This window comes from Chelon labrosus (genome assembly GCF_963514085.1).
Source record: "Chelon labrosus genome assembly, chromosome: 2".
In the NCBI taxonomy this organism is placed as follows: Eukaryota; Metazoa; Chordata; class Actinopteri; order Mugiliformes; family Mugilidae; genus Chelon; species Chelon labrosus.
In genome coordinates, this window is record NC_140338.1 from 13,936,804 (window position 1) to 13,954,009 (window position 17,206).

The 17,206-nt window shown below is 43.9% G+C and overlaps 1 protein-coding gene across 1 annotated transcript in view; it reads left to right on the top strand.

Moving 5' to 3' along the window:
- Positions 1-4,809: 4,809 nt before the first annotated feature.
- LOC311500294 (voltage-dependent T-type calcium channel subunit alpha-1H-like) overlaps positions 4,810-17,206 on the top strand; it is a gene marked incomplete at both ends in the record, with an annotated part of 41,088 nt that continues 28,691 nt past the window's right edge. Inside the window, 5 exons of the mRNA XM_084561600.1 lie at positions 4,810-5,079; positions 12,247-12,330; positions 12,633-12,766; positions 13,140-13,237; positions 14,320-14,479. Coding sequence (XP_084417726.1) covers positions 4,810-5,079; positions 12,247-12,330; positions 12,633-12,766; positions 13,140-13,237; positions 14,320-14,479 — 746 coding nt within the window. The remainder of the gene's footprint in view (positions 5,080-12,246; positions 12,331-12,632; positions 12,767-13,139; positions 13,238-14,319; positions 14,480-17,206) is intronic.

Below are 17,206 nucleotides of genomic sequence, written 5' to 3' on the forward strand. Positions count from 1 at the left end.
AGGAAACATACATTATTACATACCTCTACACTTTTATGACACTGTGCCAGTAAGAGCTGTGGCTGGAAGCATTATGTTTTGTGGGTGCGTCCATCCATCTTATTCTCTCGAATCAGATATCTCAGGGACATCTTGAGGGAATTTCCTCACATTTGGCAAAAACGTTCACTTGGATTTATGGATTAACTGATTCAGTTTTGATGGTCAAAAGTCACTGTGACCTTACAAAGCTTATTTTTAACCATATCTGAAGCTTTCATAGGCCAGTAATGACAAATGTTCACACAGATGCCTGATACGAGTCCACCCTCTTCACTTGTTCTCTCTGGATGACAAGGACAGGGGCTCCTCTGGTAATCTGTGCTACTATTTCTCTACTAAAATCTGCTCTGTGTTCAGTCTGAACTTGCCGTGTTTACCGAGCTGTGCCTGTCACTCTCAATCTGAGATGTCCAAAAATGCCCACTGCACAGAGGATAATTCCTTCTCATTTAAGCCACAACGTCACTTTTCTTCCAGCACAGCAAACTTTAAATGTTTTTGCCCTGCTAGTAGGATCCAAGAATAGCATAGTTGTCTAATTTGAATCCATCCAAATTTGTTTTCAAGCATCTAATGAGCGTTATAGCCTCTCGCTGCCACTACCGCGGGACTCTTGCTTTCTGTCTAATGGAGTGTAAACATCAAACAGAACATGCCCAGGAAAAAAAAAATATATATTCAGAGGCCACAAGTAGATATTAAAAAATTAGCAGGAGAGCATTTAAGACTAGTGCTCCCTGTAAGCTGTTTGCTAAGACTTACTCAACGCTGTAGCTCTGATGACTGCTCACGAAGTGGGATCGAGGGACCGCCGAGGGCCCTTCAGGGAATTGCAGGGAGCCCCCCAGAAAAATAAGCGGTAGTTTAATTTCTGCTCTATTTTAAGACGTTAACAGTGTTTATTCTGCCCCCCCTCATTCCTCTGCTTTGCTGGTGTCACCTCAGTCTCACTTAATAAAACATGACTTTTCAAAAGGGAGACAATATATAACGTAAATTAAAGGCAAAGAAATCAAGTAACAAAAGTTAGTCTCAACATTCAAAAATTTATCAAATGCATATGTTTAAAACTTTGTGAAAGACAACTTGGTTTACCTTTGAAAGAAAGGCTCTTTTTTTTTCCACTGCGCTGCACTTCTACTGGATTAAGGGGTCTGGATAGCCTTCTTCTTCTTCTTCTTCTTCTTCTATTGTGGAAATCATATACAGTAGCTTGTAGTATCAGTCATTAGTAATCCCCAGTCCTCTGAAACCTGACATTGCATATAAGCTGATTTGAAGGTACTCTCTGGGTTTAGTGAGTCGACACCCCTGCTGAGTGAGGCTGTGTGGAGCATCATCTCATATACTGGATGACAGCACCCTCCGCCCACATGCTCACACACACTGTCCGGGGTCGCTGGCTGGTGAGATAACCGCCAGGCAGAGACAGGAAGAGGGATATTGGGATGGAGTGTACCGTCAGGCGGAGGAGATCGAGGGGAAAAGTCACATGCTCTGACTCGCTTCATCAGTGTCAAGTTATCCAATATGCAGAATGAGCTGCTGCACTCAAAACCTTCAAAATAAAACTGTAATTGAAGAGGACACTGTGCCACATTCTTCTTCTTCTTCTTCTTAAATGATTATTGAATTCATTCACTATTAATCTGTGTTATAGGACAGTTTGACAGATGAAAGCTACAGTAGGCTTTAAAGATAATGAATTACAACTCAGACAAAAGTGGGAAACAAAACAATCACAAAGTCTAAAGGAAATTAGAGAAACCACCTTACAAATTGTTATTAATTGGTAATAAAGGCCTTTTTGCGTTTCTTATTCAATCTTAAATTTTAAGATTTTAGCTTACAACCTTAGCCTAGGAACAGCTAACAGCTAACCACCTGGTAAACTGTTTGAGCCAGCAATTTATAAAAAAAAAAAAGTAAAGTAAATAAGTAAATTATTTGAATAATACTATAAAGTAATATGGTTTATTATTCATATTAATACACTGATAATGCTATAAAGAGATGCATTTTAATGAAACTATATTTTAGAGCCTTGGCTGCTAGCTTAAAACTAGCTAAAAACAACTTCTGTAACAACAGGAATTCCTGCTCCACATATGTTTTAGCCCTCAAGGAAACGTGCAGTCTATGTCTCATTAAGAGTTATTTAGCTGTTTTCTATCTATTTATTTTAATTTTAAAAAATAAAATAAAATAATGTGTAACTTCCGGGACCACGCTATCTTATTTTGAAGCCAAAATCGAGTACTTCCGGTCGGCCTCTCTCTGTCTAGCTTGACGCATCTCTCCCTCTCGCCGGTGCGCCTGAACTCCGATACCTGTCATCGCAGAGCGCGTCCAGCAGAAGAGGGGACGCAGACGCACTGGGGACCGCCAGGTCCTATTTAACTTTACTTTTCCCGTTTATTAAAACTTGTGCGCCACACCCCTCTCTCGTTTTCTCATCTTTTTTATTCACCCTGCCGTGAGTTGGATATCGACAGTGGTGGGGGGAGGAGGAGGCTGAGGACCAGCGGGCTGCTCTCAGATGGAGCACCAGGGCTCCGGGAGCTCAGGGCGCACGGCGAACCCAGAGTGAGAGACGCTGGTGGATGGACGCTGCTCCCCGGTGAGAACACGAGGCAAAGTTTTTTTTGCTCCCTTTTTGTGTGCTATAATGTACTTTTTCTCTGCTCACCTGTCCCGGGCACAGCGCTGGGTAAAAAGCCCGTGCCACAATAGAAAATGTCCAGATCTTATGATGCCGCTCTGTGTCAATGGCGGTGTGTCTTCTCCAAAAAGGTCAAGAATTAAAATTAATATTGTCAGAGGCAGTTATAAAGTGCCAGTGCTTCCACACCAGGAGTTAGTGACCTCATCATACTTCGGGATGCATTTTACATCTGGTATAATATCAGGGAAATGTTGATGCCTGTCTTGAGATATTTGGTTATATTTGATTCTTCAGTTCATTACAGGATTAGATTGTTTTTCGTTGGACTGCTCTGAGACAGAGTAATGCTGGGGAAGGCTGTGGCATCACAGATGTCGTCAGTTTAGCCCCCCAGAAGGGTTTACACCACTGCTCTGGGTATTATATGTAATTATATATGATATATTTTATGGAGATTTGCTATTGTATTTGCTCTTTTCTCTTTTGTTTTGTTTAGCATGAGACCCACTGCTGTGAATTCTTGGTAAAGACGAATTATGCCCTTGCAATGATTGCACTGTACAAATAGAAAAGCTGAGTTAATGGCTTTCAGGGGTCTTTTAGAGCTATGAATATATTGTGTTCTGGTGACTGGTTGAGATTCGCAGGGATGATTTAATTCACACATGGCCTGGCTGTTAGCAAGGGAGGCACATAATGAGGTTTTTTTTTCATGTTTTGAAAGGTCTCAGGTTTTCAACTGTGCAGAAAAATGGTTTTCTTTTTTTCAATGGTTAATTGATGACCGCCCAACAGCTACTATGAATCCTAACAAAAAGCCTTAAACTGTTCAGCCCCAGCCTCTTTAAACAGTCTAGGCTACGTGACGGAAGAATACACAGGGTAGAAGGATAGTGGTAGATTCAGTCTCATTATTTTCATCAAATGCACTTGCACAGATTCACTTCTCTGTAAGCTGTGAACTTGCATGCCAGCTCTCCTGTTGTGTTGTCACATTGTAGGCAGATTCTATACGTCTGCGTGGACCCGGGGTTGGCCCGGACTTCTATTGTCCTGCTTTTTTTTTTCTTCTTGAAGTTGTCCAAGTGATTCTGCTCTTGCCCCAGCTTAATAACAAATTGGCTTTGGAATAAATTTGCCAGGGATCTCTGGGGATCAACAAGCAATGGAATGAGCACACGGTGAAGCAGTGCGAAGGGTTTTCTGTGTACTCGTGACAATGTGGACTGTGTCACATGCTCCAGCTCCCATCTTTTCCTGCCAACCCCCCCTGCGTACTGCCCAGCAAAGCAGAAAATGTAGTGAAATAATAATAATAAAACAATCCGAAGCCAAGGAATGAGTCTGCTCTTATGATCACATGCTTAATTTAGACAGAGATTATCATTCTGATATTGCAAAGCTCCATGAGATTTCAGTCAGCACTTAGAAAAAGGCATCTGCAGCTCCACAATTGCATTGCACTTCATGTGGTTCAAATTATAGCTCAGGGGAAAAATATAATTCAAAAAGTTAACTTAGATTAATCACCACGATGGAAATTTTATTGTGTATTGAAGATGTCAGTACCCAACGCTGCAGCTTATTCTCTGTCTAGTGACATAAAATGACCATCTGAGGTACTTTATCTCCACGTTTCCGGATTGTTTAAAGCCAGTGTGGATTAAAAACATGGGCAGTAATGGCATCACAGCTGTAGGATTAGTATGAAGAGCTGTAAGAGCTTCCTATTGTCAACGCTGACCCTGTGTTTGCACCTTTGCTCATGTCTATTAGTCCAGTCTGTTTATATTTATGTAGATTTATGTTTTTTCTGCAGAGGGCTGTTGGCTGGCTGTGATTGCTTTTCCTGAAGGTCGCTTATTGTCAGAAAATCAGAGAAAGATTTTTTTTTTCTTCTTTGCTCACAGACAGCATGGCGGGCATGAGATTCAGCGCAGTTCCAGTTTGTTTTGGGAGCTGCAGTGCCCGGGCACGAGGCAAAACAGCAGGAACATTTAATGGACGCACACACATATCTTCGTATGTTGTCATGTCCTGAAACTCCCTCCTTCCCCCCTCCCAACGTCCTGTTTTAGGTTTAGGCTGCTCACAGCACGGCAATGATGGGCATCCAGGAGCCAGACCTGCATGAGCACCGAGGACCAACGCAGGAGGAGGACGATGAGGAGGAGGAGGGGGAGAGGGAGAGGGTGCATGTGTCAGTTGAGGGAGAAGAGGGGGACCAGGAGGAGGAGGAGGAGGAGAAGGAAAAGGATGAGCTGCCGTACCCCTCTCTGGCACCGGTGGTTCTTTTGGCTCTCACCCAAACCAGCCCACCCCGCTCCTGGTGCCTTCGAGCTGTCTGCCACCCATATCCTCCACTGCTGGCAGTGCACCTGAAGCACTGCGATAATGCGTGTGTTACTGTTTATAATTTGAGGGAGACATTGTCTGTTTGGGTTTCAGCTCTGCACTTTCTCAAAGCTGTTGTACATACAAGGCACCTAGCGCCTAGATGTTTACTTTATGTTTAAACACGGGGGAGATGGGAACAGTATTGCATGCCTATGTAGCCAGTGTGTGTGTGTGTGTGTGTGTGTGTGTTTGGAGGAACTCAGGTATTTCCTTGGACCCATTAGTTGTGGGGAAACATGGCTAACATTTTTTCTGATTGGACGTTTCCATAGTGACAAGCCCTAATGAATCTCCAGGGTTACAGTCGCCTGTCAGTTGCATTGTTACTGGCCCCCGTTTGTACAGCAGAAGGAGTCACAAATAGTAAAGACTCACGTCACGCCCCGAACCTCGCTCTGCTTCTGTCTTCATTGTCTCACCTCCCCACCGTCCCCCCCCCCCCCCCACCTCCCCGTCTCTCACTCTCTGCCTCCACCTCGATCCAGTTTTGCTGGAGACGGGAAGGTGTGAGTAGGTGTGCGGTTATCAGCGCTGTAGTGTGTGAGATGCTATGAATACTCGGAAGCATCTATAAACGTCAGCAACACCTCAGGGATTTGTTGAGGCTCTCCAAATTGAATATTTTCCACAGCTTACGACTCTGCATGTGCTTGTGTGTGTGTGTGTGTGTGAGAGTGTGTGTGAGTGTGTGCGCGCTCCTCAGCTTTTTCTTTTTTTTTTTGCGCGTGTGTGTCGTCATGCACTTGTCAGTGTGCACGTCTGTGGGTATTTGCCACTGTCAGCACTCTGTGTACTCCATAAAATATAAATACATAATTGCTGAATAAATAAAATGTACACCAAGAGGAGAAGAAGTAAAAAAAAAAAAAAAAAAACTACAAATGCCATGGACTGAGCTCCTTTATAGCCTGCTGGGTTGTTACCATGGTCGCATCCCAGAACATTGTACGCTCACTGTGTCAGCACTAAGTTACCGGGCACACATTTACCATCACACACACACACACACACAAGCATGCACGCACACACAGTAAAGTCAGCATACGAACACAGGAGCGAGTAAATGCCCTCACACAAACGAGGGAATCTCCCATGGAGAGGCTCTTTAGAGGAATCACCTGGTTGCTTGGCAACAGTGTAGCTCTGCCCCGACGGCCTGGTTACTTCCGCTCGCAGAATTTGTTTTCATATGACTTTGCGTGTCTGTCTGTCTGTCTGTCCGTCTGTCAGTTCGCTTGTCAGTCCTTACAGCTTGGTTGGTGGCAGGCGTCCCACTTCATATTTATTCATGTATATTTCCTTGATGCTTTAACCTTACAGTGTCCGCGCGCGTGCGTTACTTTGAGTGATCTGCGGGGGTAGTAATGTGGGTGGACGTTGTTCGACAGGGACTTTAATGTGAGCGCGCTGGGGAGGAGGAGGACGAGTCGGGGTGGGAGGGGGACAGGCCCGAGAGCTAAAAGTCCCCTTTTTCCTGAGGTGAACCCTCCCTCATTTGTGCTTCTTCTGCACTCAGTACATATTACAAATTAATTTCCTATCTCCTTCCCTCTTCCATCCATTTCCCTCCCTCTTAGGAAAAACAGTCATGCTCTTTAATGCCGTGTTTACAACATACTGTACATCACTTCACCCTACAGCACATTCAGCCAATTTACTTGGAACAAAAACAAGACTGGCTTCTGCTCTTATATAACGTGGCCTTGCACTCCTTCCTTCCGAGCCACATCGATTTCTATTATTTCCTGTATCTGTGGGACGTAACGCTGTAAGTGGGAAACGAGGTGCCTACTTTGTGAAGTGCTGAGCTTTCCACGTGGCACTTGTCCCGATCCTTTCATGTTACATGTAGCACACAGACGCACACACATGTGGAGGTGTGGGGGGTAGGCGCACGTACGCAGGCACAGATCCTCCACACACACACACCCACACACACACACACGGGGCATAACTTATTCAGTAGTGCATGAAACATTCAGAGCTATTCCTTTTGTTTAAAGATGAGAAAAGCTAATTCTGTCACTCCGATACGAGCATTTTTCTTATTTGCCTTCCTTATTTGGCTCCTCCTCTCTTTTATTTCTCTCTTTTCTCAATATTAATCCCTCTTTTCCCCTTTTTCTTTTCCCTTTTCCTAAACAGTTCCCTAATTGGGTTGATGTGTGTGTGATGAGGATACAACGATGGATGGGGGGGGGGGGTGAGCGGGGGGCTTGTCTTACTCAAAGTAGGGTGAGCTGTCAGAATCATTTCAGCCAATTAACATGACTCCAGCAGGCGTTTCCATGGTTACCATCTGTCACAGACAAAAAGGGGGAGGGCCCAGTGGACATGACAACTTGACTAAATGGGCCCACCTTCATTTCAGAACCCCCCCTCCCCTCCCTCTCCCTCTCTTCCTCTCTCTCTCTTGCGCACACACATGCTGCACATGACAGACTCAGTTTAACTAGGTTATGTTTAATCAAGTCTGTGTGCACCGGTGCCAAAGTGGAAGTGTGAGGCCGAGGGAGCAGACTGCTCATTCATATACAGAAGTTCCTTTTTTTTTTTTTTTTTTAGAGGATTCCCATTGAGATGACTTTTACACCTCTGTGCCAGTGTGTTGGGGACAGCTGCAGCCGGAGGCATGTTGTTTTCCAAATGTCCGTCCCATTCTTGTCAACGCAAAATCTCAGGAACACCTTGAGGGAATTTCTTCACTGTGACCTAACAAAACATGTATTTGGCCATTGTTAAATACTTTATACGGCAATTATGCCATATCCAAAATGTCAAATTCACCGTGAATTCCTTGAGTGTCTTCACTGCTAATATTATGTAGTGCAGACTGTCTGGACAGACATGGATGTAAACCACCACATGACTGCTTGTGTCATATAATTTGTTATTCTAGTAATTTTAGTTTATTGCAGTACCACATTCTTGTAAGAACGCTGTACATGGCCTCTTAGTGGTTTTATTGATCTGTAATGAATTATTCCTAATTCATAACAGATCACTTATACTTTATATTATCAGTAAACAACATTAGTCAGCTTAGCATAATAAGATATTCCCTTATAATCATAGTGTTCATGAATGCTACTTACTCTGGAAGTTTCCACGTTTGCAAATATACGTAAAACCTAATTTACAAAAGATTTATTTGTTGTGTAGTTACGTTAACCTGTGATGTTCACCGCTCTTGACCGACCAACGCAAAAGATGTTTGCTTAAATATTACACGGCTAGCTAAAGTAATGAGAGTGCGACTTAGTAAACTTTACTAAATGAATGAAGTTTACACTGAGATTTTGTGTATAGCCGATGGTATACAGGACGAGCTTAGCAGTATTTTGTAGAATTTTTAAATGTTGGCAAATGTCCACGAAGTCAGCGTATGTGAAACAAAGCTTATCAGTATTTGCTTTGTAACAATTTGTGCTAATTTTACCATAGAAACCCAGCTTGACAGAGTTTATTTTGCACCAAACTCAACAGCGTAAGGGAGAGGGTTAGAGAGACTGAGACACAAATACCTGCTAATGGCACTACAGAAATAAATAATCAAATAAATAGAATCAGAGAATCATTCAAGTGATTAGGATTCATCTTATAACGGAAAATTTATATCTGCTGCAAATTTTATGGCACTCCATCCAAAGGCTGTTGTTATATTTCGGCCTTGATCAGTGCAGCGAATCAATCCACTGACAAAAAGACGTAGCATCAATAGAGCCTTTCTGCTAACAAGGCCAATAACAATACACCTTGTTTCTTTTAAAAATGAATCAGGATAAGCGCAATCCCTCCTTTGTAATAGGCCAATGGGGTTTAATTAGTGAAGGGATTTTACAACAATCCATCAAGTCTGTAGTAAGGAAACATTAAGCTTTTAATAAATGGGCTCTTTTCGGAGATTTTTTACAGAATTTAAAATGTCGAATGGTCCACTAGAGAGCTCTCCAAAGCACGTGTCATGCTAGTGGAGGATATACACCGGCCAATGTATCTTCACAGCCAGGCGGGCAAGTGGTATGTCTTCTCAATGGTGGCATATAAAGCTGTAAGTTAAAACATCTAACCTTTTATAAAGAGTGCCTCATGAGACTGAGGTACCTCACCGGGACATGAAAGACCTTCTCTGCATCCGGACGTGGCCCGAGTGTCCCCATGGACGATCCTTTTAAGTTAATGAACGGATCGCATGAAAAAAGAAATTCCCACACGCTGGCTTTAGCATGCGTATCCCAGCCAAGGGTGGAGGATGATGCCAGAAAGATCAGGGTGATGTGATCTGATTTGATTTATAATGTCTGCCTGACCTTTATTACCTGTGTTGGCACCAGAGAGGGGGGTTCAAGAGAGGGAGGGCACGAGAGAGGAGACGAGGAGGTGGTTCTTTGGTAGTGAGAAGGAAGGATGTGACGATAAGAGCAAGAGGCAATTAGGGAGAAAAGACAAAGCACGGAGGCCATGCAACATTTGCAGTTGTTTACACTTAAAAGCTTGAGTTGTCAGGGTCTTAGCCTCTCTTATCATTCAGCTCAGCTGCACTTTTTTCGCTTAAGCATCAAACATTTTTTTTTCTTCATCTCTAACAGTCCCTCTTTTGTTCCTTGTCTTTTTTTTCCTCCTCCGTCCTGTATCTATATCTTTGTCTCCCACCCTGTACGTCTCTCGGCCTCTCCATCTCTCCAACGATGTTAATTATTAAGTGTAGTTGTAGTTTATCTGTTGGCTCAGACTCAGGTTTCTGACAGAAGACTAGAACTCTACCCAAGGGCGGTCGCATGTGGATACGGTGGAAACAGGCGGGGAGGGCGCAGAGAAAAGGCGTTCCGCGGAGGAAGGAGCGCGTACGTGCACGGGAGCGGATGGGAGAGGCAAAAATATATGCAAGAAGTGATACGGAATGAAAATGGGAAATTATGCCGCACTATATAGAGGAAGAGGGGGAGACAGAGTGCAGGAGGAGCAAAGTGGAGAGAAAAATAATTGGGCCAAAGAGAGGGAAAAAGGGCTGTAGAGGAAAATGAGAGATGATAGAGGGAAAGGTTGAATGTGAGATGAGATAACGGAAAAGCAATGGGGAGAGTGAAACAGAGGAAAGGACGTTCCCTCTGCGTTTCATCGCTGATATTGAATGATGTGCCAGCCGTGGAAATACTCCCATCTCATCCATCACTCACACCTTGACCCTGCCCCATCCCTTGTTTAACTATGCGTGCGTGTGTGCCCTGTGTGTGTGTATGTAGGTGTGAGTGTGTGCTTTATGGACGGGGGTTATTTAAGCCGCTGTAACTTACACAGATGGAGCAGGATTAAAAGGACCCTCCTCAGCTTTGAGGAAATGAAGGATGCTTCTGTAGGAGTTGTGCTGAAGGACATCCTTTTCTATTGTCTGTGTGAATGTGTTTAGGTTTGTGCGTGTGTGTGCGTGCGTGTGTATTAATTGTGTTGTGTTCCAGTCCAGACAGGATGCAAGCGGATTGTGAAACTCAGAAGTCAGTTCCCACGGTGAGATGGGGGTTCCCATGGCAACCATAGCAAAGGGAGGACACTGGATTACCCTCTCTCTCTCTCCCTCTTTCTCTCGTTTCTCTCACTCTCTCTCTCTCTGTCTCAAGGGTGATAAAGGATTGTACTCTCATTAATTTTTCCGCCCTCTCGAGAGCAAAGTGTCCGCGAAGGGGACTCTATGTGTGTCTGTGTGTGTGTGTGTGTGTGTGTGTGTGTGTGTGCGCGCGCGCGCGCGCGCGCACACGTGTGTCTGTGTCCATGTGCATGCTCCCGGCTTTGTTATGCATGCGTCCTTGGCTCTTGAATACATTCCTGTCACCCATTCAGCAGTTTTCATATTTGCGCTCAAATGTGCGCGTCTGTGTTTGTACAAATCCAACTGCTTCTGACTATTTTCTCCTTTTAAACCTGTCTGCTTTTCACTTCTGATTCACGCTCCCTCTTCTGCGTTTGACAGCCAGCGAGAAACACAGATGCTCAAACGCACGGCGTACACAAGTTTACACATAAACTGACTTCAAGCGTCTTACTGTTTCATGGTAGCTGTCTGATTTTTGTAGCTGTAAATATTAAACGCGATGTTTAGATGTCTTGATAGAAGCTGTGCTTGTAAAGGAGGGATGACACGTTTAAGCTTATCAGCAAGTTTCTACCTGCATTCAAGTTAAGGTTAGTACATTCAGTTCTGTGCTTGTAATGCACATGCAAAACCTCAGATAGATGTTTTCTAGTTTCAGTCTGTTAATGTTTTGCACACTACAAGACAGAGACGGCTGGACCTTTAACTTCAGCTAGTTAGTTTCTTCAGGGTTTCCTCTGGGTTGTTACTGACATCACCATTGACCGGATACTTAAGGGCGACAGAAGGGAAAGCTTGAACAAATCAGTGGAGAAACATAATGAATGCAGATGATTCCACACAGGGTAAGAGGGGTCACTGAGCGGTTTGATGAGTATGAAAATTATGGGAATTGTGTGCGATGGTCTTCAAAGTCACCGTATCTAAAGGGGAGAAAACCATGGTAATTAAAACATCAACTGAGCTTATATCTTTTGAAATAACGTTGTTTATCGCGCCAAATGCGCCGGAGATACAGAAGCTACTTGTATGTGATGTTTAAGCCTTTTAGCTCATTTTACAATGAGCCAGAAGGTTCCTTCAGACTGCTGGATGGTGCGTAATCCACAGCAAATTGGTCGAGCCAAGGATTGTCTGAATCACAGGAGATGGGCAGGAGTAACACAACAGTATTCAAAGATTTAAAAGTGAGCAATCAGATTTTTTTAAACATGTATTAACTTACCATCCACCAAAAATGAACCTTAATGGCCTGCGACAATTCTGAATTTCATCTATTAGAAAATTTCATGTTCACGTGGGCTCAGTAAACACAGCCCTGTTTGACGGCACCACCACTAAAGGTTCCCAGTCCCTGGGGAACTTTGCTGTGGTGGAAAAGGGGAGGACACCTAAGTGGATGGGAAGTGGGTCCAACAAACGATAATCTCCTTAAATCCTCGGCTCACTGTGACTATTAGAGGTCTGTCAGTTAATCCAGTGAATTGTGCTAATATTGAATTTTGTGCTTAATTCCCAAACTGTTGACCCTTAACTTTGCGTCACATGGTTTGAGCGTGTGAGCATTTTGGCAATCCTGCTGAACTGTGTGACCCTGGGGATGTTCCAGCCCTGTGACCGCACCCCCTTCCTGCTGCAGGTAAAGCACACATGCACACACGCACACACACACACAAGAGTGTAGAGCTATCTTAGTGAGGACATTCATTGATAAAATGCACTCACTAACCTAATTGTAAACTTTACCCTGAAACCTTAACCCTCAAAAAGCCTTGTAAAGATGTACATGCATGTTCTCTGTCTACGTCTCTCGGGAATTACAAACTAATTACATTCAGCTGTGATATTTTATCATCAAGTGTCCGAAAAGTTTTTGCCTTATTTTTGTTTCCCCCCACTAATCCTCTGTGTGTGTGTTTGTGTGTGCGGGTGTTTGTGCAGGCTCTGGACGACGGCATCTTTGTGTTTTTTGCCGGCGAAATGGTGGTGAAAATGGTCGCTCTCGGGGTCATAGGTCAGACCGGTTACCTAGGCGACACATGGAACAGATTGGACTTCTTCATTGTTATAGTGGGGTGAGTGTTTGACACACGAACACACCCGCATGCACTCACACACACACATTTGACATTAAATATGAGCCAGAAGTGTGTATGTGTGTGTTTTGTGTAAAGCTTAGACTCTTGTTTAATGCCAGTTAAATGTCAAGCGTGTGTGCGTGTGCTTGCTCGTACCGACAGAAGTGTGTGTGTGTGTGTGTATGATAGCTTCACAGAATGACAATCGCATCATTCGGTCCTGAGAGACAGAGACCTCGGTGATTGGTAGCTAAAAGGCTATGTATCCCAGATACTGTGTTCTGCTGGAGTCCCTGTAGACGTTCAGGGTTTGCCAAGGTCAGGCTGGTCCCGATGCCAATGACGCGGCGGTGGCTTTCCCTCTCTGCAGAATGCTGGAGTACTCACTGGACGGACACAACGTCAGCCTGTCAGCTATACGGACAGTTCGGGTTCTCCGCCCACTGAGAGCCATCAACAGAGTTCCCAGTGAGTTTTTCTCCTTTTCCTTTTTCCTCCAACATGCAGCCCGCTCAGAATTTATTAGGTCAGTTACTTTCTTATCTTTCATTGTTTTGATTCTGTGCTTAAGCCTGTAATTGAAGTGTGTTCACATCCACCACACACTGCCGGCCAAAGGTGTTGAAGAGAAAAGACAGCTGAGTAGATTTGTTTTTTCATTTTTCGTATCAAACTGTGTTTTAATTGCCGAAAACCAGAATGAAGGCAAAAGAAAAGGACTGTAGACGGCTGCAGTGAAGGCCTGTCAAAGCATTGGCATAAAATATTCCAAGCATCTGCTCACGTCGTCTGCGGATGGTGGACTTTAGAAAACCTCACACTGAGCTAAATATTAAATATGATGACTGTGCAAAACAAGTTTGTGACAACTTGTCCAATCAACTTTCCATCCTTATTAATTATGCGTAAAAGGTGCCACAGTTTTTTGCCCCGTTCATCTGATGTGGAAACAACGTCATTAGTCGCAGACAGGACAACAAAATAACATGTCGCCGTCCTTGTACTCTCTGATTACGCCGCCAGCTCTATTTCATTTCTTCAGCTTCCCAACAAGCGGGGCTTTCCTTTTGATGGGCGCGTGCATAAACGTATCAGGGCACGGTGAACAAAGTCATAGGATTCATTAGGATGCTTGTGTTTTCGCTTAACGGCATGCCGCACGAGCTAGCCGGCCAACTTTATGGGTTATTTTTTGCACTCCGTGACCTTGGCTCAGAGACGGGTTCTTGTGAAATTTGAGAGCGTGTTTGAAGTAGTCAGTAGTCAAGAAGCAGTAAGGAGGAAACTCTTGTATGTGTGCTCTTCAGGGGATTGGAGAAGAGACCAATTATCAGTGTTTGAACTCCAATTATTTGCTATTCAGCTAATTGCACTGCTTCGGTTTAGTGGGGAATTCATTAGATTTCAAAAGTCTAGCCAACACTTCCTGTGACTGACATTTTTCTTTTAGCTAAGGTTTCCTCACATGTAAATCTTTACTTTATCTTTGTCTAGTATAGGCATTTATGCTGTAAATATGTGTATAAATATGTGTGTGTGTCTTCTGGTAGGTATGCGTATCCTGGTGACCCTCTTGCTAGACACACTCCCCATGCTGGGCAACGTGCTGGCGCTGTGCTTCTTCGTTTTCTTCATCTTCGGCATTGTTGGTGTACAGCTGTGGGCGGGGCTACTGAGGAACCGGTGTTTCATCGGCGAGGATGTCAAGATGTGAGTTACTATAGTAACAGGCAGATGTCACAACAAGGGATGTGCCGGCCTCATTATTCCGAATCCTGTGTCAAAAGTTTGCCCACAACTGATTAGCTTCTTTCACCCGGCTATTATTTCTAAGCGGGGATCGATATCACAGATGCTCCGATCTTGTTTGTTCTTTAATCAGCGCTGTCTTGGAGGCTGCAAAATGGTGTAAATGTGTCTCCGGCTGGAGACGCTTAAAGCATCGGAGGTCACAAATCAAGGGATTGCGAAGGCTAAATGAATTTGGTGCGCCATTATTCAGAGGTTGGCTCTCTCCACTGAAGACCTTATGAGGTGTACTACTGTCACCCCTGTTCTCTCCCACATGAGGCTTTGCGTCAGGCCCGATCACTGTCTGCCTGATGCTTTTACGCCATCACCGCGTCACATGCTCACAAACATGGTCGCATAATATCACATAGCATCAGATGAAATCATGTTCTCCCCCCTAACCTCACATCTGCTCATCTAACCCACTTAGATAATAATCAGTGGCAGTGCTGTGGTGGTGCACTGTTGTTACTGCTTAGTGGTAACTAGTGCCTTGATAATGAATCTACAGTAACTATAGTAATACATTTCCCATTACTACCATTACTAGTACACCTTTTTTACTTGGCAGCTGTCAGACAAATGTCACACAAAAGCGTGAACCGCCACCGTCTGATACTAAAGCAAATCAAAAAGGAATAGTGCAGTATCTTTAAGCATCTTTTAGTATCGTTGGTCGACACAAGCTCAGTTTATGGAAGCACGTTATTTCTATCCGATTGAAGCAGCAGTGACCGGGAACTTCTACATGCTGCGAGGTAAAATTATTGTTTTTGTCAGTGGAGTGGCTGGTGGCTGTGACGCGAGAGGTGAAAGCAGTGATAATGCATTGTAAACCTTTTAGGTGGGTCTTGTTTATGTGTGGCTAAAATACGTTTTGCTGCTCACAGCAGTCCGCCACTTGGCTTCCGTGCCTGTACTCCTGTCTGCTTCTCAAGACAGAGGACGTATCATCTACTGAAGGTTACACACTGACCATTGAAGCACCTCATTCAACCCCACTATAAAGAAACCAAACTACCCCTTTAAAGTGACACAGATGATGGTCCTTGGTTTAAAAAAGTCAATAAATGCTTTCGATATCACATGTGTGTTGAGAGCCATTTTGATTTTGATTAAAAAAAAAGACAAATCCAGTCCGGAGCACAGTATATATTAGCCCTAGAAGAAGGTGGGGGTATGACAGGCTTGATTGACATGCCTGGATCTGGAGTGATTGACAAGCCTTTTGGAAGAAGGGGCTCAGCAGACTCATTGACAAGCAGACTCAGGTTGCATCCATATTGTTTTGACTTAGTTGTAATATGACGACCCTTAAAGGGTTTGTCATTTGACAGCGCAGAGGGCAATGCATTGTCCACAGATGGCTTTAATTACAGCTCATTCTTCAGTTAATTGTGCTAACAGACCCTCCGAGGCAGACGTTCGTCTTTGAGTTCATGTGTACAAAGATTAAAAAAAAGAAAAGAGAATATAAATTAAACAAAGTAATCCCCTGTTGTCACATGGGAGACGGCAAACAGATCTGTCTACTATGGCAACATCAGCGTTGATCAAAACCAGGCGAATTCCCTCGAAAAGCAAGAACATGTTTTATTCTTAAACTCTGTCACGTTATGCAGCTGCCTCAGGAAAGGCATAGTCTTATTGTTATTGGCTCTTGCTTGACTCACACGCGGTCACATTAACCTACTGTGCAGGAGCTCATTCCTCTCTATTCAAAACTAACCCTTCACTGTATTATCTTCGGGGTAGCAATTTGGGATTGTTTTCTGCATCATAACAACAAAATGACCTTCCCTAATAAGAAGTGAGGCAGCAGCTCTCCCCTGTGACCCTTCTCCACACCACAGATGATTGATTGATAAACTCTCCACTGCACTTCATCTGTATTTCTGTCTCTTTTTATTTCCTCATCTCTTCCTTTAGCACCCTTGTGTGTTTCTTATAGTCGTTCAAAGCGTGAGATAAATGCAAAATTTTGGGACTTTGTTAGACTTTGTTTGACTTCTCCAGAAATGTTCTCTTTGTATTTGAGGTCTAATCCATGTGTTTCTACCATTTAAAGCTTTATTCTTGAGAGCTGATCCTGCCAACACGTATTCTGTCTGTGTAGCTGAAGCCAAATATGGCCTATTCCTTTGTGCCATCGTCCATAATTAATTTCATGAAATTAGTAAAACACGTCAGTGAGCCATAATGGGTGACATGCTCCCTCACATGCACCATCCTGCTGTCATAAATACCCGAAACGCAGCCTCTAAATAACGCATTATCTGCTGCGAAAGTCATTAATTTCACCAATACTTTGTTATCGTACGCTAGTGCTATTCCCTGTTGAGTCCGGAGTTACCTGTTATCATCATCCGGGGTCTGTAGATTGACCTTCAACTCCTGAGGTTGTGGACTAGCCACAGCAGCAGCGAATTACAGGTAAACAAGCCAACCGTCGTGGGTGCGCGCAGCACTCAGAGATGACATCATCCAGGTCAGAAGACTGATTGACCTACAGACCCCGGATGATGATAACAGGTAACTCCGGACTCAACGGGGAATAGCACTAGTGTACGATAACAAAATATTGGTGAAATGAACGAGTTTCGCAGCAGATAATGCGTTATTTAGAGGCTTCGTTTTGGTGCCCCA